The sequence below is a fragment of the Ailuropoda melanoleuca genome, chromosome 18 (genome assembly GCF_002007445.2).
Source record: "Ailuropoda melanoleuca isolate Jingjing chromosome 18, ASM200744v2, whole genome shotgun sequence".
NCBI classification, from domain to species: domain Eukaryota; kingdom Metazoa; phylum Chordata; class Mammalia; order Carnivora; family Ursidae; genus Ailuropoda; species Ailuropoda melanoleuca.
This window is the reverse complement of record NC_048235.1, coordinates 30716729-30742637: the sequence shown is the minus strand read 5'-3', so window position 1 is coordinate 30742637 and position 25909 is coordinate 30716729. Positions and strand designations below refer to the sequence as shown.

The 25909-nt window shown below is 50.3% G+C and overlaps 1 protein-coding gene across 7 annotated transcripts in view; it reads right to left on the bottom strand.

Moving 5' to 3' along the window:
- ANK1 (ankyrin 1) overlaps positions 1 to 25909 on the bottom strand; it is a 129259-nt gene that overhangs the window by 83889 nt on the left and 19461 nt on the right. For 2 of the 7 annotated variants that reach the window (XM_034647510.1, XM_034647511.1), the window contains exons 1-2: positions 15867 to 16871; positions 8131 to 8232 (exon numbers count right to left, since the gene is read on the bottom strand). In XM_034647510.1, coding sequence (XP_034503401.1) covers positions 8131 to 8232; positions 15867 to 15905 — 141 coding nt within the window. In that variant the 5' untranslated portion in view covers positions 15906 to 16871. Of the gene's footprint in view, positions 1 to 8130; positions 8233 to 15866; positions 16875 to 25909 lie in introns of those variants that run through there. The other 5 variants (XM_019798971.2, XM_034647508.1, XM_034647506.1 and 2 more) reach the window with 5 other exon arrangements.

Here is a 25909-nt window from a genome sequence, read left to right as displayed (position 1 = left end):
AAAAGTAACAGACTCCATATCCACACTGATCTAGTGGTAACCTCCTTGGTCGACCACCATCTTCACCTTCTTTTTTTTTTCTTAGATTTTATTTATTTACTTGTTGTAGAAAGAGGGAGCGAGCACAAGCAGGGGGAGCAGCAGGTAGAGGGAGAAGCAGGCTCCCTGATGAGCAGGGAGCCCGATGCGGGACTTGATCCTAGGATCCTGGAATCATGACCTGAGCTGAAGGCTGATGCTTAACCGACTGGGCCACCCAGGCGCCCCGCATCCTCACCTTCTTTCACTTCATTTATCCCAACATCACCGATCCCCCTGTTGCTCGTGTCCTCCACCACTCCTGCCTTTGCATGGTTCTTCCTTCCACTGCAACTCCACATTCCCGTTTGTCTACCTGGCAAACTCCTATTCTTCCTTCAAAGCCTCTCTGACTCCTTGGCATTTTAGCCACTCCCCAGACGAGCAGCAATGTGAGAGTAGCACCTGGATTTACTCTGCTCTGAATAGCCAGCACATGGCCTACTGGAGCAGCTCAACAGACGTTTGTTCAGTGAATGCATCACTGATGGAAACATCCTGAGCCTGTCCTGGATGGCACTTGTGACCCTCAACTATAACCTTCTATTTACAAGCTGGACTTGCTTTCCCAACCTCTGATTTCTTCAAGAGAAGGGGATGAATGAAGTTAGTCTCTTGCAAGGAGCTCGGGTCATTCCTTAGAAGTGCTCGATCCATGTTTACAGAATAAATGAAGTTGCAGAGAAACAAGACGGTCTTCTTACCGCCAGCTCACGGAATCCAAACTCATAAAGCTCGCAAGATATTCCAAGTAACCTCCAGACCTCGGCTTTCTGAGTTATAAAGTGAGAGTCGAATGTCATGACCTCCTCTTGGCTCTAAGGCTCTTTAATTTAGAAAGGTAGCAATTGTCACAATCGCCAGAGCCCAACAAATCCTGATGAAAAGACCTGGCATGCGGCCACTGTGGAAAAGATTCCTCTCGAGCAGAAACTCTTGGTACAAGTGCTCCTTTTATTGAAATGCCTAAAACCCTTTACCTTCAAGATAAACCAGTTCCCAGCAGTGATGGGCTTCATGTGGAAGGCGCATGTGGAAACTTAGAGAACATCGATAGAACGTGCATGGTTTCACACGCCCTTGTTGGTTGTGCGTTACACTGGAAATCCCTCATGTTTTCATGATCATTCAGATACTCGAGCTTCTGATACCTCGGCAACTATGGCCACATACTTGACTGCTGGGGCTGGTGCCAGCGTTGGAACCACCAGCATGCAAGAGAGTCATTGTCCCTAAGAACGACGATTTCACCCTGCTCTTAGAAGTGACAGCACTCAGGGGTGTCTGGGTGGCTAAGTCGGTTAAGCGTCCGACTCTCGGTTTCAGCTCAGGTCATGATCTCGGGCTCTGTGCTGAGCATGGAGCCTGCTTAAGATTCTCTTTCTCTCTCTCTCTCTTTCCCCTTCTCAAAAAATTTTTTTAATTTATTTTTTTAAAAAAAACGACAGCACTCGGATGGGCTAAGTGTCAAATACATAGCTTGAATCGGTGGGTACAATAGCTTAGCATCTGCTGATTGAATTCATAGAGCACATACTATATGCCATGCAGAATCCTGATTAGAAGCACCAAATAAAACAAAGTCCTCCTACATTTTAGTGGAGGAGACAAGGACAAATGAAGAGACACATAGAGGCATAGTAAGTCTCATGGTACTCAGCACTGTGGAGATAAATAAGACAGGTCAAGGGGACAGAGGATGCCTGCAATGTTCCAGGAAACCTCTCTTCTACTCTCTGCCTTATGACAGTACTGTAGACATCGAGGCTTCTCTTTTGGGCGTGAAATTTTCTCCTGGGGTCACAAGTACCTTTCTTTCCTATCAGGAAGGCCAACTGAGCCAGGGTTTGTTAGAGTTATAAGAATAGAAGAATGGGGCACCTGGGTGGCTCATTGGTTAAGCGTCTGACTCTTGATATCGGCTCAGGTCCTGATCTCAGGGTCGTGGGATCAAGCCCAGCATGGGGCTCCGTGCTCCCCAGAGAGTTAGCTTCTTCCTCTCTGTCCGTCCCTCTGCTCTCTGTCTCTCAAACAAATAAATAAAATCTTTTTTAAAACTTAAAAAAAAAGGAATAGAAGAGAAAGCTAAAACAGTGAGGGTGTTTGCCGTGGACTTACAGCTTGTGTTTCCAGTGGAGCATCTGTGTTCCCGTGTTCACCCGACAATTCGAGGAATTCAGGAAAACAGAGCCTCTGACTTGCTCTCCTCTTCTTTCTTTTAATTTGGCCAACTGGCAAATATGTAAAGTCAGTTGGATCCTCCCAGAAAATATGTGTTTTTTTACTGCTATGGCTCCATAATAAAATATTTCGAGTTGACATAAGTAATAATTCTGGAAATTGGCCATACAGAGCTGGTATTGGTATGCGACACAGCCCGGGCTGAGCAGGTGGACCCTGGCTCCTACACGTCCCTGTGTGGTGTGTGCTGAGACCGCAAACCAGCACGACGACACTCCAAAAGACTAGGGAGGCAAGTCATCTGGCTTCACCACCTCTGCTATCTCCCCATTATTCCACGCCTCCGCGTGGCTCTACCTGGTGCATTGCCTCAGCCTCCTAACCAGTCCCCTGCTTTGGTCTCTGTGCCTCAAGCAACTCTCCACCCAGCAGCCAGGGCTGGCGATCATTTAAAAACTTAAATTGATGCGGCGCCTCGTGGCTCAGTCATTAAGCGTCTGCCTTCGGCTCAGGGCGTGATCCCAGGGTTCTGGGATCGAGCCCCGCATCGGTCTCCTTGCTCTGCTGGGAGCCTGCTTCTCCTTCTCTCACTCCCCCTGCTTGTGTTCCCTCTCTCGCTGGCTGTCTCTCTCTATCTCTCTCTATGTTAAATAAATAAATAAAATCTTAAAAAAAAAAAAACAAAACTTAAATTGAATGGAGTATCTCCCGTGTAATATCTTTCAATGGCTTCTCAGCATCTTTGGAGTAGACCCTGAGTCCTCACCATGGCCTGCGAACCTTCGATTTGGCCTCGGCAACTTCAACCACCTCCTTGTCTAGCACTTAGATCATTCCACTGCAGCTACACTGTCCTTCTTGCTGTTCCCCAAACACCAAGCTTACTCTTGACCCCAGGGCCTTTGCACCCATTTACCCCTCTTCCAGGATTGCTCTTCCCCAGAAACCATGTGGTTCTCCCTTACTTCTTTTGAGTCTCTCAAAAGTCATCTCCTAGAGAGGCCTCCCTTACCTACCCCATCTGCAACAGGCACCTTTACTTTTCTCCTCCACGCTCTCATTTGCTGACATTATACATTTGCTCATTTTCTTGGTTATGGGCTGTCTTTTCTACCAGCATAGAAATGCCACAAGAGCACAGGCTTTGTCTGTTTTGTCTATCTTGTTTGGTGCCTAGAATAGCAGCTGGCACAAAGTAGGTGTTTAATAAATACACGTGGACCAACCCCCACAAAGACACTGGTGGGATTATGTTCAACATAAAGCTCGCAAAGCCTCTCATCCCTGTTTTCACCAGCCAATGCCAGCATCTGACTTCCTCGAATGCTGAGTGACTTCCAAATATCTATGTTTGGGTTGGACCTCTTATCTGAGTGACAGGCTTAGATATCCAATTGCTCACTATGCATCTGCACTTAGATTCCTGAAAGACTCCTTAGCAGGGTCTCTGCACAGCCCTGATCTCGTGTCCTCCCCCTTTCACACCGAGTCCTCCCCAGCGCTCCTCGTCTCAGTGAGTGGTGCCACCCTCCACCCCCTGCACGAGGCAGACATCTGAGGGTCATTCTCAAAGTTTCCTTCCCTACTTTCCCCCATGCCATTCACACCCAGGCCTGTTCACCTTGCTGCATCTCCACAGCCACGACCCTCATCCCAGCTACCACCATTTCTCTCCTAGAATGATGTGACTGTCTGCAACTGGCCTCCGCTATCTAGCCCTGGGCCCTTCCGTCTGTCTTCTATGCCGTGGCCAGCGCAATCCTTCAAAGCACACCTCTGATCACGTCACTCCTGAGCTTGAGTCTGTGGCCCGCTTCCCTCTGCTCTGGGGCTAAAGATCGGTATCCTTAACATGGCTTCCGTAAGCAGGGTGGATATTCCAGGACACGCAGGAACAGCTGTACCGGTTGCTCAAAGCTGAACTGCCTCCATTCCTCCGAGACACCTGGAATACCTCCGAGAGCCATTGCATCAAGTGCCCCCCACCCCTGCTGCTCTGGCCACTCTGTCCCTTCCCCCAGATTCTTCCCCTCAGTCAGCAACTACAGCGTGGCGCAGCAGGTGAACAGCCCCCCCCCACACACACACACTCAATGTGGCCCTGGGACACGCTATCCCAGCTGACTGTGGTGACGATCACCCCGGCCTATAGGGCCCAGCAAAATCCCAAATTCTCTGCAACCTCATCTAGAGCCTCTTGCCTCTGCACTGCAACCACTCTGGCCTTCCTTAAACTTTCTGTCCTTTTTCCTGCCTCAGGGACTTTGCACAGGCTGTTCTCTATGATTGGATTTTTTTCAAGATTTATTTATTTATTTGCGAGAGAGAAAGAGAGCGCGCATGCACGAGAACAGGAGGAGGGACAGTGGGAGAGACTCTTCCAGCAAACTCCCAGCTGAGCGCCGAGCCCACGGGGCTCAATTTCATGACTTGAGATCATGACCTGAGCCCAAATCAGGAGTCAGATGCCTAACCACCTGAGCCATCCAGGCGCCCCTATGATGGGAATGTTCTTCCCTTCCTTCACATCATTAACTTCTACTTGTCCCTTACCTCAACTATTTCTTCCTCATGACAGCCTTCTCTGACTTCCAACTTTAGGGCAAGTCTCATATATGCTCAAAAAATCCTACGCCTCTCCTCCACAGTTCTGAACACACTTCAGTTTGCCTACAATTTATGTGATTATTTAATGAATAGCTCTCACTACCAGTAGACTACAGTTCAGAGAAGATGAGGACTGGGACTTTTCTTTGTGCTATCAAATCTCTGAGGCCTAGCACTCCATCCACATGTGGAGATAGATGGGAAGACACTGGCTACGTGGGTCTAAAGCCTGCCTATGGCTTGGCTCAATGAAAGCATCAGGCATTCATAGAAAGACACCGGTGCATGCCTGTGCATACATGCGTCCTTATGTGTGAATTTGTTCTTTTCTATAAATATAATAATGATGACGATCAAAATTAGTAGACATAATCCATGCATTAAGGAGGTTGCCCTGAATATTCAGATGTCTCTTACATAAGTCAAGAGCTCCTCTTTTCACACCGCTTAGCGTAATTACTTCCTATTACGGCGAGACACACTTACTCTTTCCACCAAACATACTATTTGAAAGTGTGTTACTTATATAAGGATTAGCATTTGCTGTGTTACTGCTATCACAGTCCACTAGCTCAAAAGATTCAAGCCAAAGCATTTCCTCAAGCCGCGGCCCCGGGCAGGAGCCTGCTTTTAGTCTCAAAACAATGAAGGCATGTTCTGAGAAGCTAGGTCCAGGCCCCTCATGACGCCAGCCCTGTGAACGCTGTAAGGCACCGCTCTGTCCCCATGGCTGCACTAATGTGTTTAATGAGGGCTCCAGCGCGGCTCCTATGGCCCCTCCCCCGCCCATTCTTCACTCCGGAGCACAAGGCCAAGGGCCCTCCAGAGCCGGCATGAAGCCTGGCGGCTCTTCCCAGGGCCTCTGTCTGCCGCTCCTGCCTCTGCACAGCCACAGAGCAGGAGACCTGAACGGCCCAAGATCCGGAGAGCCAGGCAAGGGGCCCTGGGCATAAGCAGCCCCGAGGGGTTTTGCAGGATCCCGAATCCTTCCCTTTTCTCCACCCTGACATTCATGTCCGTGCTTGCAGCTGTGTCCTCTCAGACAGGAGGCCAGGTTTAGCCAGGACCACAGACACCTTTCTGGGACCGGAGCATCCCTTTGGTGCTTGCAGGGCTCAGCGCTACCTGTCCTTGGCACTGAGCCCACTGAAAATAGTGTCATAAAGTGCAAAAATGCTCGCCGTGTGAAGATGAACCCCAGAAGTGCCCTGAGGAGAGATGGCAGGGAGCTGAGCCAGTGACACCTGGGGCCTCACCAACAGACCAATCGGGACAAAGCCATTTCCCCAGCGTCATCAAAATCTTCCAATTTCACACCGAAAATAAGCCCTGGCTCAAGGCTTATGAGCATTCAGTTGTCCTCATTTCTGCTAAATGGATTCCTCTGAGAGCTGGCATCTTAACCCTTGGAAGGCCTCTGAAGGTTCGGTGCTCGTCCGGCGGAACGACACAGCGGAGAAGCCCTCCTCTGCATTTCTGCTGCGGAAGCCTCGGAACCTTCCAGGCGGACACAGAGAGCCATCCCCTTGCCTCTGGGGGGCTGGGACGACACAACTACAGCTGTTTGCGGGGTGCAGTGTTGAAGCCAGGAGCCCCTCTCCTGAGCCACTCCGATACCAGGACTTGCTCCCTGTCCCATACTTTGCTCCTACATCCTCTTCCCTTGAAAGAAATGGGTTCACAGGTCCAATCTTTTCCAGAGGCCACACCTGGACTCTGTGTGTTTGGTGAGAGTGGCCGCAGACGTCCTCACTGTGTGTCAGTACACTTGGGTGGAGGGCTGGGAGAAAGGGAGGAGGGCTTGCCGCCCCTACCCCGTCCACAGACTCAAGGCCAGGGCACATGCTTGTCTCCCCTCTGAAGTTCACTGCCATGGGCTGAATATCACACCTACTTTTACTTCCTACCTAACACAGCACCTGTTCCTAACTCTCTGACCTTTGAGCTATGAACTTACACCACAGAGGACCAACTGAATCCAAATGGGGTCCTGTCCTAAGATAAAGAGCAAGTGGTATGTTGCATTTTAAGCAGGGTGGAGGGGACAGGGAGGGGACAGGGGGTGAGAAGGCAGGGGGACAGAGGCACATTGCCTTCCGGGAATTTGCCCCTGCTGGCTTGTAAAAGCAGTCTAGTGCAGTACAACACAACGAGCCTTGAAGACACTACACTGCATGAAAGGGACACACTGTGTGATTGCACTGACAGAAGGGACCTAGACCGTCGGATTCGTAGAGACAGAATGTAGTTGTGGTGGCCGGGGTGGGGGCGGCTGGAATGGGGAATTAGCGCCTAACAGAGTTTCAGTGCTGCACGAGAAACAGCGTTCTGCAGATGGATGGTGGTCATGGTTATGGCACAACATGAATGGACTTTATCCCACTGAGCTGGACACTTAAAAACGGTTAGGATGGTAAATTCCATGATCTGTGTATTTCATCACAATTAAAAATAATTTAATGGTTAAAATGGTAAAAAAAAAAAAGTTATGATTGGTAAATGTATTCTAAATTAGAAACTGATTTAGCACATATGCCCCAACGACTTAATTGGCTGGCCAAACCAAACAAACCAAACCAAGGTCATCCAATCCACGAGCCCAAGCTACACCCCTGTTCTCTTTCTAGATGATAATTTCCTCTCTGTTCAGTCAATTCATAGACCTGCGCCCCAAACCTGACTCTTTGCCCTCCGATCTGACCTGAACACACGAAGTCTCCTTACTACCCCCACCTGACACCAAACCCACCACTTAGCACCGGGAACCTCCAGAGAAGCCACTCAAGCCACGGTGGCTCTCAGCCTGAGCCAGACTCGCTTTCTTCCACACCTGACAGAGCAAGGGAGCTGTCATCACGACTTCCTTCTCAGCACAGCGAGAACCCACAAAGGCTGCTAGTGGACAAAGGAGATTTAATGTCACCACTGACACAACATCCTTCAAAGGCCCTTCCTTCTGCCCCGTTTCAAAGGCCACATATTCTAAGACCACAGCAGGAACCAAGGCAACTTCTGAGGGAAGAGGCAGCAGGGGATGGAGCCTGGGCTCGGCCCACACTGTTCGGGCATCAGTCCTTCTCCATGGGGCCCTGCACCGCGTCTGGGATGTGAACACCAAGGTTAGGGCCTTCAGCAGGCAGAAACCCTTGGGGATTTTTGAGGTCACTGGGAAAAAGTTAATAGAGGCAGATTAAAGCTGTCAGGAAATGGCACTGGGCAAGAGCCTCTCTTCAGAGACCATATGCCTGTCCCCATCCCACGTACCTGGTTACAGGTGTTAATGTCTACGCCATTCCGCAGGTGATCCAAAGCTTTGTCCAAGTTCCCTGATCTTGCTGCCCTCAGAAAGCTGGTAGCAGCATCGGCCTGTGAGGAGAAATGGCAGGCTGTGAGCGTGCTCTGTGGTGATGACTTCAAGATCCCATTCAAGCCCTGGGCTGCGAAAAAGGGCCAAAGTCTTGGCCGCAGCCCCTACACCCTCCCGTTACAGCACCCCGGAGCCCCACCCCCTGCCCGGTGCCCACCGTGGCACCCAGGCGTGGGACGGGCCTTGAGTCCCTGACTAGACCGCTCTCAGGTCTGTAAAGTGAGGCTGCTTTGAGCCCACCCTCCCTTCTTCTTGGTATCTTTATAAAGATACCAAGCAAACCCTCTTGGCTAGGGCCCTGGATGGACCAGTCTTTGCGAGGGACCCCGTTCCAACCACAATCGTTCAGCACTGCCTGGTGTCTTACTGCTTCAGTGTTTCCAAGGGCTCCTCGTTCTTACAGAAGAGCCCATAGCAGGTAGCCCCTGACTGTAGGGAGCTGGGGATGCAGGCATCATAGGAACCTAGCAGGCGTATCTGGGCACTATTCTGTGGTTTGATCTTTTAAGTACACAGCACATAGCACTTACTCTGCACTAAGAACCATTATCAGCACTTCACATTTACTATCTGTTCACAAACCCGCAGAGATCTGCATTTAATACTCATTTTTGAAAACCCCAAGAAGTAAGTAGCATTGTGGTCCCCCTTTTACAGATGAGGAGCCAAGGCCCAGAGAGCCGACGTGACTTGTGCAGAGTCACACAGCAGGCAAGAAGCAGAGCCTGGGCTCAAACGCACACAGCCCGCCTCTGAAAGCCGTGAACTTGACCTCCTTGCTCAGCTGCCAACTTAACATGAGCTTTGAGCTCTCGTGAAGGAGAGTAAAGCGGTTCCTTTCCATAGCTGCTCTGCCGCCAACACCATGCCCATCAAGACCTGCCACCAAGAATGTTTGTCTGTACTAAAGACAGCCAGAGAGAGTGAGAGGCGAGGACAACACAGCCTGCGAGCGCAGCCCAGCGTGGTAGAACAGTATTGCAGTGGGGGGCTGGCTCAGAGCAGGAGCCCCGTGCTTCTCGGGCACCCTGCTCCTCTTTCCTTATCTGCTGGGGGTTAGGGCCTCTCTCCTACCCTTGCTGTGAAACTGAAAGGAAATAATATAGACTCAGATAATTATTGTATCAGCCCAAGGGCTGAGCTCTGTGCTTGGCTGAGCTCTGGGTGTGTACCCAGGTGGGTAAGGGCTGTCACGTGACACGCCATGAAGCGTGTGTGGCCAGTCCTCCAGGAGACCCACCCGTACCTCGTGGCTCCCTCTCCTTTCAAGAATACTCTGTCTCCTTCCTTCACACTCCCTCCTCAGAGAACATGCCGTAGTGGGCGAAATGGTGGACCCTACAGATATGTCTGTGCTCGAATGCCTGGAACCTGGCAATGTCACCTTATTTGGAAAAAGAGCCTTTTCAGATGTAATTAAGTTTGTGGGTCTTGAGATGAGACCCATCTAGATTACCTAGGTTGGCCCTAAATCCACTGACAAGTATCCTTATAAAAGATCCAAGAGAACACACACGCCCGTGTTTTCTTAACCCGATGGAAAGACGGAGGCAGACATCAGTGCGGTGAGGCCACAAGCCAAGGAAGCCAGCAACCAGCAGAAGCTGGAAGAGGCGAAGAACAGATTTTCCCCGAAAGCCTCCAGAAGGAGCACGGCCCTGCGTCACCTTGATTTCAGACCTCTGGCCTCCAGAGAGTAAATTTCTGTTTTCAGTCTGCAAGTTTGCGGGGACTTGTTACAGCAGCCACAGGGCGCTAAGACACATGCTGCCACTCCTCACCCTGAACACGGTGTCACACACCAGCCCACAGGCAAACCCTGACCCCTCCCCAGAGCCGGGCCACATGCCTCTGCCAATCTAACAGCCAATCCATGGCAGAAAAGACTCCCCAGCCTCACAGACACTACCTTCACCCCGGAGGGCTGTCCCGCCCCTCCCCTCCCCTCTTGCCACCTCCAGCCTCCAGTCCTGCAGGAGAAGAGCTGCTTCCTTTCTCTGCCTCCCAGCCAACCCCACTCCACCTGCCTTGCTGATCTTCTGAAAGTCCTGATTTCCTGCCAGCCCTCTCATATTCCAGGCCCCACATGCCCCCACCCCCGCCCCATTATATAAGCTCAAACCCAAACTCTGCGTCTGCCTGTTCACAACAGACACACACTTGGGGGGGGGGTGCCTGGAGGGGGTGGTGCAGTCGCTTTGTGTCCGACTCTTGGTTTTGGCTCAGGTCGTGATCTCAGGGTCCTGGGGTAGAGCCCTGGTTGGGCTGTGCGCTCAGGGTGGAGTCTGCTTAAGACTCTCTCTCCCTTGGGGTGCCCAGGTGGCTCAGTCGGTTAAGCATCTGCCTTCGGCTCAGGTCGTGATCTCGGGGTCCTGGGATCAAGCCCTGTGTCAGGCTCCCTGCTCAGTGGGGAGTCTGCTTCTCCTCTCCCACTGCCTGCTGCTCCCCCCTGCTTGTGCTCTCCCCGACACCCGTCAAATAAAATCTTTAAAAAAATACTCTCTCCCTCCCCCTCCGCCCCCCCAAAATAAATAAACAAATCTTTAAAAACAAAAAACAAAAACACCATACACACACTTGGATCTCACTGCCCCCAACACAGCTGGCAGAAGAATCCCGTTCTCTTTCCTTCTTTCTCCTCCCGTGGCATTCCCAGGCTGTCTGCCTCCAGGCCCACACCCAGATTATTCAAGGGAGCCTGCAGCCCTTTGACACTCTCATTTGCTAATTCCAATCCAGGTCCACTCAGCTCCTATTTCCTCTATGATGCTGTCCCTGGATACTCAGTATTTACCATCTCTAAATCTAGAAACAAGAGCTTGATTTTTTATTTTAAAAATGTATTTTAAATACATCTTTCTCTGTCTCCCCAGCCAAACTGTTTACTTCTTGGGTCAGGGACTAGATTTTCTACCTCTTTGGAAATCCTTCAAAGCTTAAAATGTCTGCTAGACCACGATCCCCCTTGGCCGAAAACACAAGGCCCTGAATGTCCCCGTTAGTTCCTCGGCTAGGCATCTGTGGTGGGGGAAATATCTCAGAAATGAGGATCACTCTGTTGGTGCCCCAAGAGCTAGATTCCCAGAGCAATCAGACTCAAGGTTTAATCCATCAGAGAAATGTCTCTTTGTACCTGCTGAATCAGAAAGTCTGTCTGGATTCAACTATTAGGAAAAATACTAAATTATTCCCTAAGAATGACAGTATTTGAGAGACATATCTCCCACCTATCCCACCTACCCACACTACCTTCTGCAGCACAATGATAGGATTCAGGATGGAAAGCTGAGTATGGCGGGTAAAAATAGTGCAACGTGACACGGCTTGACTGTTTCAGGTGAAGCAGAATATTTATGACAGATAGACAGACAGACAGACAAGCAAGCAAATAAATAGAGGGTAAGGAAAGCCCAACTGAGAGTAGGCTGCAGAGGCCAAAATAGTTTGTGTGGTTTGTGTGCTGTAGGAATGAAATTACAACAGTAACACCAGTCATTGGGCAGATGTCTTACCAACATGGTATCTTTCCATCCTTACTGCAACCGGTCAGGGAGGTACAATTAACATCCCTATTTTAGAGGTGATGAAGCTGAGGTTTGGAGAGGTTAGTAACTTGCCCAGGTTCTGCAGTTAGTTAACACCCAGGGATTCAGCCCAAGACTCCCTGATGAAAGCCCGTCCACTGCCTTTGACCCCAAGATGCATCGCCAGCAATTTCAAACCTGGGGCAGCCCTGACAGATTGTGGGGCCTGGGAGGAGCCACATGCCTTTGCCAATCAAACGGTTAATCCATGGCAGGGATAGGGTCCCAGGCAGGTCCCAGCTCTAACCCTGAGGGCTGTACTAAGCCCAAGACAGGCCTTGAGAATGGGACCATCTCATCCCAGTCCTTCCTTTTGGGGATAATAAAACCAATGGTAAGAATAAAGTGACTGGCTAAAGTCACCTATATAGTTAGAGGTGAAGTTCAATTGCTAAGGCCTTTTCATTTTCCGTTTGGTCTTCTCTGGCATAGAGTAGTCAGGACATTAGCAGGATCCTCAGGGTACCTTACAGGTGAATTATAGATAATGGTGTCACTCCCACTGTGTATCACTCAGTTTAATTGTACAATATATTTGCTGAGGTCCTATTTCAAATCCAGGATTCAGCTAGGGCAAAAAGAAATAGAATAAAAAATCAGAATATAGGTCCCTGCCCTCATGATTTGAAAAACAAAGTGACGGAGTTATAAAGGGGTCATTCGTGCATGCATGCACGCACTCGTTGATTCATTACACTAGTGTTCACGGAGTACCTCCTAGGTGCCAAGGAATATTTAAGCCGTGGAACAAATGACCCTGGTTGGAATACGAGACCCATTCTCACCATCTTGTTCTTCCGAGTCCATGCTGCCCATCTATCTAATTCAATTACCTCCAAGTCAATGACCTGTCCCAGGTGCAATTTTCTGGTGCATCCAGGAACAGTCTGTGTAATCCAATAGGGCAGAAAGAGAGTCAAAAGAATCCAACACGTTCCATTTAGAATGTTTACTGGAGTAGACACTAACCAGAAAAACAACAATGGCAATAATGACAAAATGTTAACCAGACTATCTCCAGGCTCTGATAAATTGGAGCAGAATTCGTGGCCCTCCCCAAGTCCCACCTGTCCCTGGGATGTGGGGCAGCCTCAGTGAGGCCTCTCTGTTCGAGGAAACTAGATAGAGGACCTGAAGGAGGCTGTTCACTGTGTTCCAGAAAACCAGTCCACAAGGGCCCTGCAACACGCCGAGGAGCTGCCCTCCCCTCTAAGCACCCCACCAAGGCTGCCTGCTTGTGTCTTTGACCCTTCCTCATCTTGAGTTTCATTTTATTTATTTTTATTTTTTTCCAAGATTTTACTTATTTATTTATTTGACAGAGAGAGACAGTGAGAGAGGAAACACAAGCAAGGGGAATGTGAGAGGGAGAAGCAGGCTTCCTGCCAAGCAGGGAGCCCGATGCAGGGCTCGATCCCAGGACTCCGGGATCATGACCTGAGCCGAAGGCAGACGCTTAATGGCTGAGCCACCCAGGCGCCCCCTGAGCTTCATTTTAATCTAATTTTACCTGTGAGAAAATTGTTCACGCCAGCATTGAGGGCAGGAAGGTGTATACACATTTTGTTGCGTCCTCAGTCCACATCCCTGCTGGTTAATCCATGCGATGTCCCTGAACTTCCTTTCATAACAAAATAAGTTTGCCTTTTTTTTTTTTTAACATTTTATTTATTTATTTGAGAGAGATCATGAGTGGGGTGTAGGGGCAGAGGGAGAGGGAGAAGCAGACTCCCTGAGGAACAGGGAGCCCAAGGCAGGGCTCAATCCCAGGACCCTGGGATCATGACCTGAGCCGAAGGCGGACGCTCAAGTGACTGAAACACCTGGGCGTCCCAAGTTTGCCTTTTTAAATCCCTTACTATGTTTTAGACACTTTACATAAATTGGCTCATTTGCTCCTCGCAATAATCCCAGGAGGCAGGTGCATAGATGTCTCTTCTGCATAGACGAGGTGAATGACTCACAGAGAAGTTAAGTAACTTATCCAAAGTCACACAGCTAATGCATGGCTTGGCCAGGATTTGAATCCAAGTAGCTTAACTCCAGGGTCTTTCTCTTCACCCCTGTGCTATGCTGCCCCATGGGCCAATCACTTTTAGTGTTCATAATGTTTCTCTCAAGTTCAGCTCTGCGGGAGGAAGCCTTCCACCTGCGCTCAGAGGCCATGCCCACTTTGGCCCTCACTTCAGGAGGAAGTAATGGAGGAGATAGGAAGGGCCTTGAGTTCTCATCAGGTCTGCTTGGAAAAGAGAGGTGAACCCTTGGTTACCTGAGACACCCAGACTATTATTAAACTTGCACTTCCTGAGTGGGGTGATACGAATATAGCAATAGATAAGTAGCCCAGGGGGCTCCAGTGTCCTGGGAGGGAGAGGCCGGAAGCACACTACGAAATGTCAGCGTGCCTGGAACACACGAGCACGGAAGGCTCCACAAACGCCAGAGGCCAAGCGCAGTGGAGTTTCAGGCGGAGTAAGAGAATCCCAGGGCCTCTTTGTACCTTCTCTGGGCCTTGAGCCCATCCAAGTTTGCCCAGGGCAAATCATGAATTAGTTTCTCAAGTTCTCTTAGTGCAAAATTCATGTCTAAAAAGGTGGATGGAAACTGAGCTATTATCAGTAAACAGTGATAAGATAATAGAGATAAGATAGTATCTCTTTCTCTAGGGGTCTTGTTTGAGTAAAATGCAGTTTCTTTAATAAGGCCATTGTCAGGACTCCCAGGAAGAGATTCTAGATCCTTGGGGGGGGGGCGGTGCTGTGGCAGATCCAGACGACTAAGGCAGACCACCATTCCAGATGAGAGCTGTCTGCTTGTGTTTGGGGGTTGCCCTCCACATCTGACAGCTCTTTCATACTCAGCACCTTGCTATTCCTAGGAGCCCCCCTAGGCCTCGCAGGAAGAACTGCCAGCGCCAGCCAGTGAGCACACCTGTGTCGCCCCTGCCTTTATCGCACAGGCTACAAACAGAAGTGAACCCTGGGCCACAGCGTGCATTTTCATTAAGTTTTTCGTTTTTCTTTCCAGAAAGTTATGCTGGTCATGCTTCCCAAACTGTCTCCAGGAGCCCCAGTCAGACTGCCATTGGCAAAGGTAGAATGAACATATTAAAGGTGTCATTAAGGAAATAAAAGGTGCAAGCAGGAGTCCCGGGAGGGGTTCCCTTGTAATCTCCCAACACAACTGCCAGGCCTTGGGAAAAGCCCTGCCCAAGCCAGGGCACTTCCTGCCTCTGGCCTTAGAGGCCGGGTGATGCAGTGATGTCTGCGGAGCCAGGGTCGACCCTGATGCTGGGAAGACCTGGCGTGATCCCCGCTCTGCCACTTGATGCTATGCCTCCTACAAGTTCCCAAACCTCAATTTTCCCATTGCCAAAACAGGGATGATACACGGCTGGGGGGCCCTGGGGATGACAGGGTACGGGGAAAGCACCTGCTCCCCAGCACATAACAGGTCTGCCTTCCTCTCATCCCCATTCATTTCCCTCTAGCTCCGGACTTGGGGCACTAGGGTGTCTAAGGTTGAGGGGTCAGATGTGCGGCGGGAGAGGCGGCCCCCTCTCCAGCCAAGGCCAGGGCACTGGCATCCCTGCAGGTGCGGGTGGGGGTGGGTCCCCAGCAGCAAACCCACTCGGCGGGACTGTCCTCCGGGGCGAGGGGACGCGGCCTCAGCGAGGGCCCTGAGCGCCCCGGTCTCCTCCCCCGCGCTCCCGCGTGCGCCCGCCTCACCCGGGCCGGCCACAGGTCGGGCCGCCTCCCACCACCGGCCCCTTCGCGGCGGCAGCCTCCAGGCCAAAGGAATTTTCCTCTGGATCCTGCTAGAAGCCTAGGCGCCCGGCCGGCGTGAGGCAGCAGAAGGGCCGCCGGCGCGCGTCCCCGCACCCGCCCGGAAAGTTGGCGCCCGCCGAGCCCGCCGGGANGGGCGCCCGCCGAGCCCGCCGGGACCCGCAGCCCGCGACCAGGGGCGCTGCGGCCCGGACCCCGCACGGCGGCGGCCCAACGCGCGCCGAGCTCCCCGCCCGAGCGGCCGCGAGCAGGCCGTCCACTCACCGCAGGGTCTGGACCGGACCTGCCCTGTCTCGCTGCCATCGTCCGGCGCCCGCGCTGAAATCCGAGCCCGGTTCCCTGCTCCCCCTCCCCCGTTATCTGCTCGGCGGCGCGGGGAGCGCCAGCAAGTTACGCGGCATCTGGCTAAAAATACAGGCTCCCTCCGCTCGGCTCGGGCTCGGGCTCGGGCTCGGGCTCCGGCGCGGGTTCCGGCTCCCGGACCCCGCGCTCGCCCGCCAGCCCTCCAGCCAGCTAGCCAGCCGCTAATGGGATCTCTTCATTTTCTCTCCATTATTATGTCAGATGGGAAAGTTAATGCGAAGCGATCTCCGGAGAGAAGGCACCGGCTGCCAAGCCCAGCGGAGGGGGTGCGTGGAGGGTGCGGGTGGGGGTGCGGCCCCAGCTGCAGGTGCCGGCCGGTCGGGCGGGGAGCGAGCGTCCTGCCGCTGCAGAAGGGAGGCACACACGTCCAATGGAGGTGAGGAGCTCCAAGCTGCATGGCGCTCCCGCCCTGCCTCCTGCCACCCCGACTGCCCTAGTGAACGGGCCCCGGAGCCTGCAAAGACGGCCAGGGTGAGCTCAGCAAAGTCTATTTATGCCCCGTAACCAATTTGCATGTTTTGAGCTCTTACATCGTGTCCTGAGATACCAGCTAATCAGCCTATTCCAGATTCTGCCAGAGAGCCGCGATGCGAAATGGAGCTGAGAGGCAGGACACAGATCTGTTACTACCATCTCCCTCATCCCTCAAGTCTGCGGGGTTAATGAAACACCACCCGAGGAGGCTGGAGTAAGCGCCCAGTTTTTCGGGACCAGCCTCACCTTTTCCTGAGGTCATTTCAGGGGCAGATGTCAAAAGCATGTGTGGGGGGGTGGGGGGCAAGGGTGATGCCAGATTGTTAAGAACAGGTGATGACAAGGGATCAGCAAAAGCAATGCCAGGTAACCAGGCCCCTGGCAAAACTGTTTGTTCAGAGCATGGATGTTTTATATCATGAGCCCGGCTTCACCTTGTCTTCAAATAGCAGCCTAGACACAATACCAAATGCTCTTTTCCCACCCCTCCTGCCCTGACACATAGGTATGGTAGAGGTGTGTGTATCGGTGAAGAATTAATGCACTAGGGGCGCCTGGGTGGCTCAGTCTGCCTTCAGCCCAGGGCGTGATCCCAGAGTCCTGGGATCCAGCCCCACATCAGGCTTCTCCGCTGGGAGCCTGCTTCTTCCTCTCCCACTCCCCCTGCTTGTGTTCCCTCTCTCGATGGCTGCCTCTCTCTCTGTCAAATAAATAAATAAAATCTTAAAAAAAAAAAAAAGAATTAATGCACTGAGCATGTGTTAGGTGATGGACATATTGCCTTACCTCAATTAATCCTCACAGCCACCCCATAAGGTAGATGATGCTATTATGGTTGTATGGGCAAAGAAACTGAGCCCAGAGAGGTAGGGTCAGGACCATGCTCACCACCAGTAAAAGGAGGGTCCAGTGGACCCAAAGCCCTTCCATTAACAGCACTGGCAAGATTCCTAATGAAAGTGTACTCAGAGCCAGGAATAGGTAATCTGGAGCATGCTCCTGAAGGTTAGAAAAAACTCTGGGTGTTTTCCAAAGTGAAATGCTCTTCAAAGCCATTCAACAATTAAGGCAAAGTCCCAAATAAGTGGGATAAATAAAGATCAAGAGATGAGGTCAGTATGTTGTCAAGAAAGAGTGATCTGGGGGCGCCTGGGTGGCACAGCGGTTAAGCGTCTGCCTTCGGCTCAGGGCGTGATCCCGGCGTTATGGGATCGAGCCCCACGTCAGGCTCCTCTGCTGTGAGCCTGCTTCTTCCTCTCCCACTCCCCCTGCTTGAGTTCCCTCTCTCGCTGGCTGTCTCTATCTCTGTTAAATAAATAAATAAAATCTTAAAAAAAAAAAAAGAGTGATCTGAAGTGTATAATGCAGCTAACACCTCCCCATGGGGGTGAAAAAACTGGCACTTGAAGACTGCAGCCTCAGAACATTCCAGGTCTGAGACCTTCAACATCATTAGAGGATGAACTTCAGGCTAGGCCACCTCTGCCCCGCTGTCCCAAAGGGCAAGGTGTCTGGGTGTGGGAAGCCACCCCAGCCCCTCCGCACCCATGCAAATGTTAAAACATACATCCCTACAGGTCTTTGGCCCCACGCCTCTTAAACCTGCCTCTCAGATTTGCTAAAATGCTCTACAGAGAAAGCTTCAATTAATAAATTATGCTTACTGGAACAGCCCTGATCATAGCCCAGTGGAATAGCTCAAGGGATTCTAAAGCACCGTTCCAGCATTAATATTTAGAGAGAGAGAGAAAACGCCATACTCAAATGGAAGATGAATAATATGTATGATACTCTCAAAAACACTGGTAGAATTGACTCGCGCGATAAAAGACGGACTATTTTTTTAACTGCTCTATTGAAGTTTAATTGACATAACACAAACAGCATATTTATAATGTACAATTTGGTAAGTTTTGGTTTATGCATACCCCCCATAAAACCATCACTACAATTCAGATAACAAGCCTCCAGAATCACCTCCAAATTTTCCTCTGGCATCATAATCCCTCCCCTCTGCCGGCTGGTCCACATGGCCTCCAATACTTGGGTGGTCAATCTTAATTCAGACATTCTAATAGACGGGTAGTAGTAGTTCTCTGTGCCGTTCATTTGCCTTTTCTAACAGCTAATGGTGTCAAACATCTTCTCGGGGGATTGCTCGCCATCCACATATCTTCTTTGATGGTGTATCTGTTCAAATCCTTTGCCCGTTTTAAAATCGGGTTGTGTGTTTCCTTATTATTGAAATTTAAGAGTTCTTTATGAGGTAAACTAAGACCTTGCAAGTAAAGTGAAATACTCGAAGTTAAATACTAAAATATTCCCAGTCCAATTTTGGTACCCAGACCTTTAACTCTTAAGCCCAGTGTCCTTTGTACCCTGTAATGCTATGGGTTATACGCAATCACAAAGAAAAAGGACGACATAGTTACAGGGGACCAGAAGCTAACTACAATCAGAGGAGAGTGCTCTCACAGAGTACTGTGGGAGTAATGGGAAAGATGCTGAGGTGCGATCAGAGGACCTGAGTATTCTGGGCTGCCAAGAATTCTTGATGTTAGCCATGACCTCATTAGTTTGAGGCTTTGCAACTTGAATAGGCAGAGAGGCAAGGCCCAAGAGAAGCGAGGAAACAATTTCATATGTGTTGCTCAGTAAGACCCAAGGTTACAGGAGCTGAAGTGGTTGGCATTAAAGAAGAGAAGGCTAAAGGATATGGCCCTTCGAATGTAAAGTCCTCTAGGACGAGAGCCTGGAACCCCAGGACCGGCCTAATTATATGGTGCCTTTCCCAGGCATGGTCACCATGATGCTTCTTCCAGGCAGAAGTAGCTTGGTTCAAATGTTCTCTATTCCCAACCCCTCCCCTTCCCCACCTGCTCCCCTATGGGAGCAGCACAGTGCTGGACAGTGGTGCCCATAAATGCTTGCCAACTGATGTTTAAAGAGGGCATACCTACCGTCGTCATAAGGAAATGGGAAGCCATGGGGTTAAGTTGATGTGGAGAAGATTTCCATTAGACATTTAGACAGAAAGAACTTTCCAGGGGTGCCTGGGTGGCACAGCGGTTAAGCGTCTGCCTTCGGCTCAGGGCGTGATCCCCGCGTTATGGGATCGAGCCCCACATTAGGCTTCTCCGCGATGAGCCTGCTTCTTCCTCTCCCACTCCCCCTGCTTGTGTTCCCTCTCTCGCTGGCTATCTCTATCTCTGTCGAATAAATAAATAAAATCTTTAAAAAAAAAGAAAGAAAGAAAGAAAGAACTTTCCAGCTGTTGGGCATGTGACTTAATAAAACTCATTATTCAGAAAGGGCTGAATCTTTGCTGGGATCCTTCAGGAGAGCAGAGACAGATAGCTCACCATTCGATAAGGCGTACAGAAGCACAGGGTAAACTACACGACTAACCGTGGAGTCTTTGGGCTCTAGGCATTCGGAAAGATAAGGGATTATTATTTTCCCCATGAACTGACTGCCCCTCCAGCACCCTCCATCATGACCACACCCTCAGACAACAAATAACCATCCTGCTCCTTGCCTATTTCCTTTCCTTTCCAAACCTGAGGGCTGCATTTTTTACTGCAGGAATTGAGTGTGTCCGTGAGATCTGCCAGTGCGCGTTCCTGAAATCAAAGTAAAGCAACAGAAAGGAATTGATGGGCTAGAGAAAAACCTGGGGCTTCTCAGGAAGGACACGGGACCACTTGTTCTATCCTGTAGGTTTGCGGCATCTACAGGTTTTTTCTAATCTCACTAAATATTTTACCCACTGTCTCTGACGGTCCCTTGCAGACAGGCCTAATGGTGCTAGAGGCTCCAGTTGGGGGGCCTGTCCCTAGGCCAATTCCAGCTCTGTGGGGAAAAAAAAGACAAGCTATTCACTTGTGACACAGAAACCCCGGTGGGGAGTGGGAGCCCAGGACAGTTTATGGGGCCCCTGCCAAGACTCCTCCATGAATCTAGCTCTTCCAGAAACTGGGAGAACATGCCTTTTTGCTCAAAAGCCTGGAGCAAAGAATCTCAGGTGCATGGGATTCTCAGATGACTGTGCCTCCCCAGAACGTGCTGGGGGAACAGGAACAGGCAGTTTCAGGTGGCGGCCAGCCTAGACCCAAGCAGGCTCCTCTCTAAAGGAACACGAGAGCTGACAAATTGAGTGCAGACCCAGGATTCCAGAGAGGGGCCTCCCTGGCACCTCAGGCCCTGGCAAAAAGGCTCTCCCCTGCCATTCACTGAGTGACACACGAGCCCCTCCTGCTCCCCTGGTTTAATCCTCAGACTTGGAACTAAGTTAATGACAATAGCACTCTGCTTTTCTGGGCAGCCTTACAATTCTCGAAATCAGTAGGCCCACTCCGCTGCTGTTGAGCTGTGTGACTTTTGATAAGGGAAATAACTTTTCTAAGTGTTGGTTTCTTCCTCAGTAAAATGAAAATAAGGTGACTCACTTCTCCAGGTATTAGGAAAATCACGAAAAATCCCCAGTACCATTATGGGGCACAAAGCAGGTGCTCAGTAAAATGACAATTGACCCCCTTTCCCTCCTCCTCTCCCTTCCTTCTTCTCAACTAAAACTTTTGTCAAAGGTGAACTCCCCCACCCCCAGAGGTATGGGGTGTTGCTTTGTTTCTGTTGTGGAAAATTAGGGCCTAGGGAGAGCTTCCCCAAAGTCCAACACCCATGGCCAAGAACGGGACCCCCAAGAGCTGCCAGCACTCTGCTGCAGCGACTAGACCCCCTTGGGCTTATCATGCACCATTTCAGCATCCATTGTGGTGAAGAAAGTCTCCAGTCGTATGTCTGGCTCAAGCCCCGCTCCCGAGCCACACATCAGACAGTTCCCTTGGTGGCATCCCTGCCTCTGGCTGCCCCGTGGCCTTCCGACAAATAGAGCTTTGCCTCAACCAGTCTTCTATCTGGTTGGGCCCTCGTGCACACAGGGAGTTGCCCCAGCTCCTGGAGCCTCTGCGCACAGTGGATAAGGGTGGGTACCAGGAACTCCACCCTTTACTGAGAAAGGCAGGCTCCTTTATCGCCAGCGGAGCCAGCCATCCACCACCCCGGGGAGTTCATAAACCATCAAGAGCATGGCTGCTGGGAAGACGTTATTCCTCACGGAGACACGGTCGCACCCTCCTGCGCTAGCCCCCACCCCCCTGCCCAATAATTCATTAGGAAGGCACCTGGCAGAATATATGCTATAGCTATTATGCTGAATGGACTAAGAAATCCACCCTGACTCTCTTCAGACCTTGTAATTCCTTCTTAAGCTTTTTAATAGTGAGAGAGGAAAGGGAAAGGAGAAAAGACAGTCTTGGTCGTTTTGCTATTTAATTTTGTGTGGTGAGCACTCAGTGGCCAACTGGGTAGCCCTGGGTGCCCTGCCTCCCCAGAGCAAGAGACCGCAAGTGTGGGCTCTATTTAGGGAGGCGATCAGAGCCGGGTATCAGGTCCCATCGCGCTGGCACTGATCTCTATCATGTTCCTTTTAAGAGGGTTGGCAGGCCTGGAGTCTATTTTTAAACCCATGAGAAAGGTGCTACATGGTATCCGGAGAGGACCAACATTAAACATGGGATTGCTCCGGGGGAGACGGGCTGAATCCAGGATTTTCTCTTAACATACACCCAGGGTTTCCCCTTACTCCTGGGACAAGATAATGACTGTCCTTCCAAAGGGATCTTTTTAGTTGTAAGTGCACTCTGACTCGACCTCAGTGGAATTTGACCCCTCGCAAGTCCTTGATTTGGAAAAGGGTTTTATACTCCGAGTCCATTTTTTTCAGTATTGAGTGGTTTTGTTTTGTTTTGTTTTGTTTTGGCATATCCCCACTCCTGGTGTGAAAAATCAATGTGCTTTTGAATATACTTGTCACCTCCCTCTCTGATTTTCAAATCATGTATTCTGGAACCCCCAACCCCCCCACCCCCGAAGCAAGGCTGTGCTCACAGCCAAGAGTTTGCCAATGGGAGAGACCAACAAAGCCTGACCTCCCCAGTGGTCTCTGTGCCCAGCACCCCAGAAATCCTGTCCCTGTGCTGGAGAGAAAGGAGGGGAGTAGACCCCAATGGCAAATCTGCAGGGGGCAGGATTATTTTCCCAACAGTGAGAAGCAAAGAGGCATCCAAACGTCACTGTTTGGCATCCAATAACCAGATGAAGAGAGCAGAATGTTTTACGTACAATAACAAATTTCAACTTCAGTATCCATTTCTGTTTTGGGATAAGAACTAGAACCGGAATTCCTAAAGAACTCAATGCCTTGAGAATAGCAAAAGCTTTTGCCTGCTGAGCAGTTCTGGAACCACCCAGGACTACCCAGGCAAGGAACCAAGTATGAGATGAGGGATCTTCTCATATTCGTTCACCTCGACATCTCCATGCCCAGTACAGAAGCAGCACGAATACGTGTCTCTCAAGTTGAACAGGGTTATGTTCCCAAGTCAGCCAAATGGGAGCTTCAGCCCGGCCGGGTCAAAGCAACATACGTGCGTGTTAGCATGATACAGACCGCACACCAGAGGCTCAGGAAAGCTTAGCTGAACTGGAAGCCAAAGAAATTCATTCAATTCAGATTTTAAAATGAGTCACATCCATGAAAAAAAAAATCAGATGTTCTGAGCTGGTTGGCCAAATTTTTCATTTCCCCACATGCTGTGATGGCCCCTGTGGAAACGGCCTCGAAACCGCTGTCATTTCCTAGGTGGGGCAGAGCCCTGGGCTGTGCGGCAGGAAAGGATCCTGCACCCCAGGGCTCACCCGCAGCTTTCCCCCCGCCCCCTGACCAAGCAAGTGTGCTTCCTCACTCCCAAGGCAATGAGGCAGGCGGGTCCTTAATGGTGCCTATCTGTCTGCTGCGGGCGGGAGGACGGTGACCTGTCACGGGGTGCATAAAGAGACGTCTGAAGGCGCCCCCTCATCAAGCGTGCTGGCCCGCGTCCCGTTGCCACATTCCTTGCTCGCCACTCTTATAAGGCACTGGCTACGTTCAGAACAGACACTTCAGAACATGTTGCCTGGCTGCCGACCGGGGGAGCCCAAGACTCAGGGCGGAAATTACACACGTTTTGGAAAACATGTACGAGCCGCACTGCCAGAATGGCCCGGTTTACTACACTCTGTCCAGCGTTCCCACACATTATGGAAACCTTCCTCTGCAGCCTGCTGGTATGGGAAGAAGCTGCAAAATCAAACTCATTTTACACTGGGACATGCTAACATGGACAACTTTTTTTCTTCCAACCTGCCAAATGGGCTTGACTCTTGGCAGTGGACCCCATGGCTCACTTTCCAAAGGACGCCCAAGTATTCCTTCAGATGGCCCTACATGGTCGGCCAGGAGATCTGCTCAGGCCTCTCCTTTATTTGAACAATCCTCCCTAAAGAGAGAGAGCTGGAATGGGTGGCCCACGGCCAGTCTGACCTACAGAAAGAATTCCAGAGGGGGTCATGCTCCCCGAAGTTTGTCCAGTCTCTGGAGCAAGGCTTACCCAGCTCGGGGGAGGTAGTGTTGAGACCCACAGTAGGAACTGGGGCCTGGGAAGATCACGCCCTGGGACCCCCTTCCCTGCCCTCTGGCCCATAATACTTCACTCTGGTGCCAATGAGGTACAGATACAAGAGTAGGAAGGGGAAAGACGCTGAAAATCATAGGAGCTAAGATTTCAGAGCCAGGCGCTGTCCTGAGTGCGTAGATGTCAGCGAATTTACAACCACCCTAGGGAGCAGTCATTAGAATTCGCATCTCACAGAAGACAAGCTGTGGCACAAAAACATGAAGTAATTTGCCCAAAGTCACCCAAGAGCACGACGGTGCTCTGGGCAGGGCATGAAGCGGAGGGAAGAGAGCTGCTCTGGGTTTTGCTTGACTATATGAGCTAAGGTATTTGGGGGGTAAATGAGAAAAGTGAAATTCAGTGTTCTCCAAGAAGAATGGATCCGTGTTGGAAATCTGAGTGCAGCTAAGGGCTTCTTTATTAATTTGGGATTCCCGCTAGTCAGAAGAGACCCCAGACGCAGAACAGAGGCAAGTTCGACGCCAAAATGTTTGCATGACCCTGGGCCCTAAAGGGTTTAATGAGAGGGGACCGAACCAAGACTGTCTCTTCCCAAAGGGTTGGGGAAATGCAGAGTCTTGAAACAATAAGGTGGGTTTTAATCCCAGTCCAACTGAGTTCCCTAGAATTATGACAGTAACTTCAGTAATACCCCCTTTGGAGCCAAGTGAGAACAGCTCCAGGAAGCAGGTGCTAAGCCTCCACAGCTGGCCCTGGGTCCTCAACCCTGGGAGGGATAATGAGGGAGTGGAGTCCTTAGGGACCCTCTGCTGTGAAACCGTCTCTTTCCCCTTCACTGGAGCCCTGATGGTCAGAGCAGACCCAGCTGGCCAAATGCTGGCTGAAGGGGTTTCTTCTCTCTTCCCAGAGACAAAACATTTCAAAGCAATTAAACCCAATTAAGCCAGTACCTGGCCTACCTAGCATCTCCTGAATTCTGCCATTCCTCACAACCTGACAACTAGAAGATAGGCTCTTGCCTTCAAGATCTTAAGTTCCTTTCCACAGCGGACTTAGCAGTTACCACTGAAGAACACCTTGGTATCTGCCTCCTACTTCCCAAGCCTATTTTCTCTTTACTACCAAGGCAACAAGAGCGGGTGCCGCCCATAATATTTCACATGGGGCTCATCATATTAGTCTTAATAATTGAATAGAGACCATTATCTTTCTATTTAATCCCCTTGTGAATTCTGGCTGGCTAATCTTTGAGATATCATTTCATACAGTATTTATATCACCCCTTTTATAATTACTTACATAAAAGGTGAGGAAATAAGTTAAAAATCAGCCACATCTACATTTCTCTCTGTCCCGCTGGTCCGCAGAAATCCCCGCCTATAACGGGTGAATCCTAAGGTATGTTACTCATTTGGACATATCTAATCTGTACAATGATGAAACATATCTAGATGGCCCCTTTTTTAAACCTTGGCTTCATATCTTTTTAAAGAAATAAAATGTTACAGAAGTATTGATGTTCTTTCCATATCTAAAATGTTATGACTTTATGAATATCTTCCTTGTACTTAAAATCAACCTTGACAAATAGTTCTACAAGCTGTTTCTCACAATGACCTTTCTCAACACTCCTGATCTTGAACTCCTAAATAAAGGTATTTTAAGTATTGGAGAAAGAACAAGAGAAGGGGGCAGTGAACCAAGTATCACTAAAAAACCCATTATCGTTTCTATAATGACTGAGCTGGTTCTTGCCGAGAGAGAGAGAGAGAGAGAAACATTTCCAGGATTTCTGAAATAAGATACAAAGATGCCAATCAAAATTTCCAAAGGAAAATCATTGCCAATATCCATATCGACCTTTGGTCCCTCAGATGCTTTTAGGGTGAGGGTAACAGAGATCAATTATCAACATAAGACTTGGTGGTGCTGATAGCTCTGCGTCTCATTCAT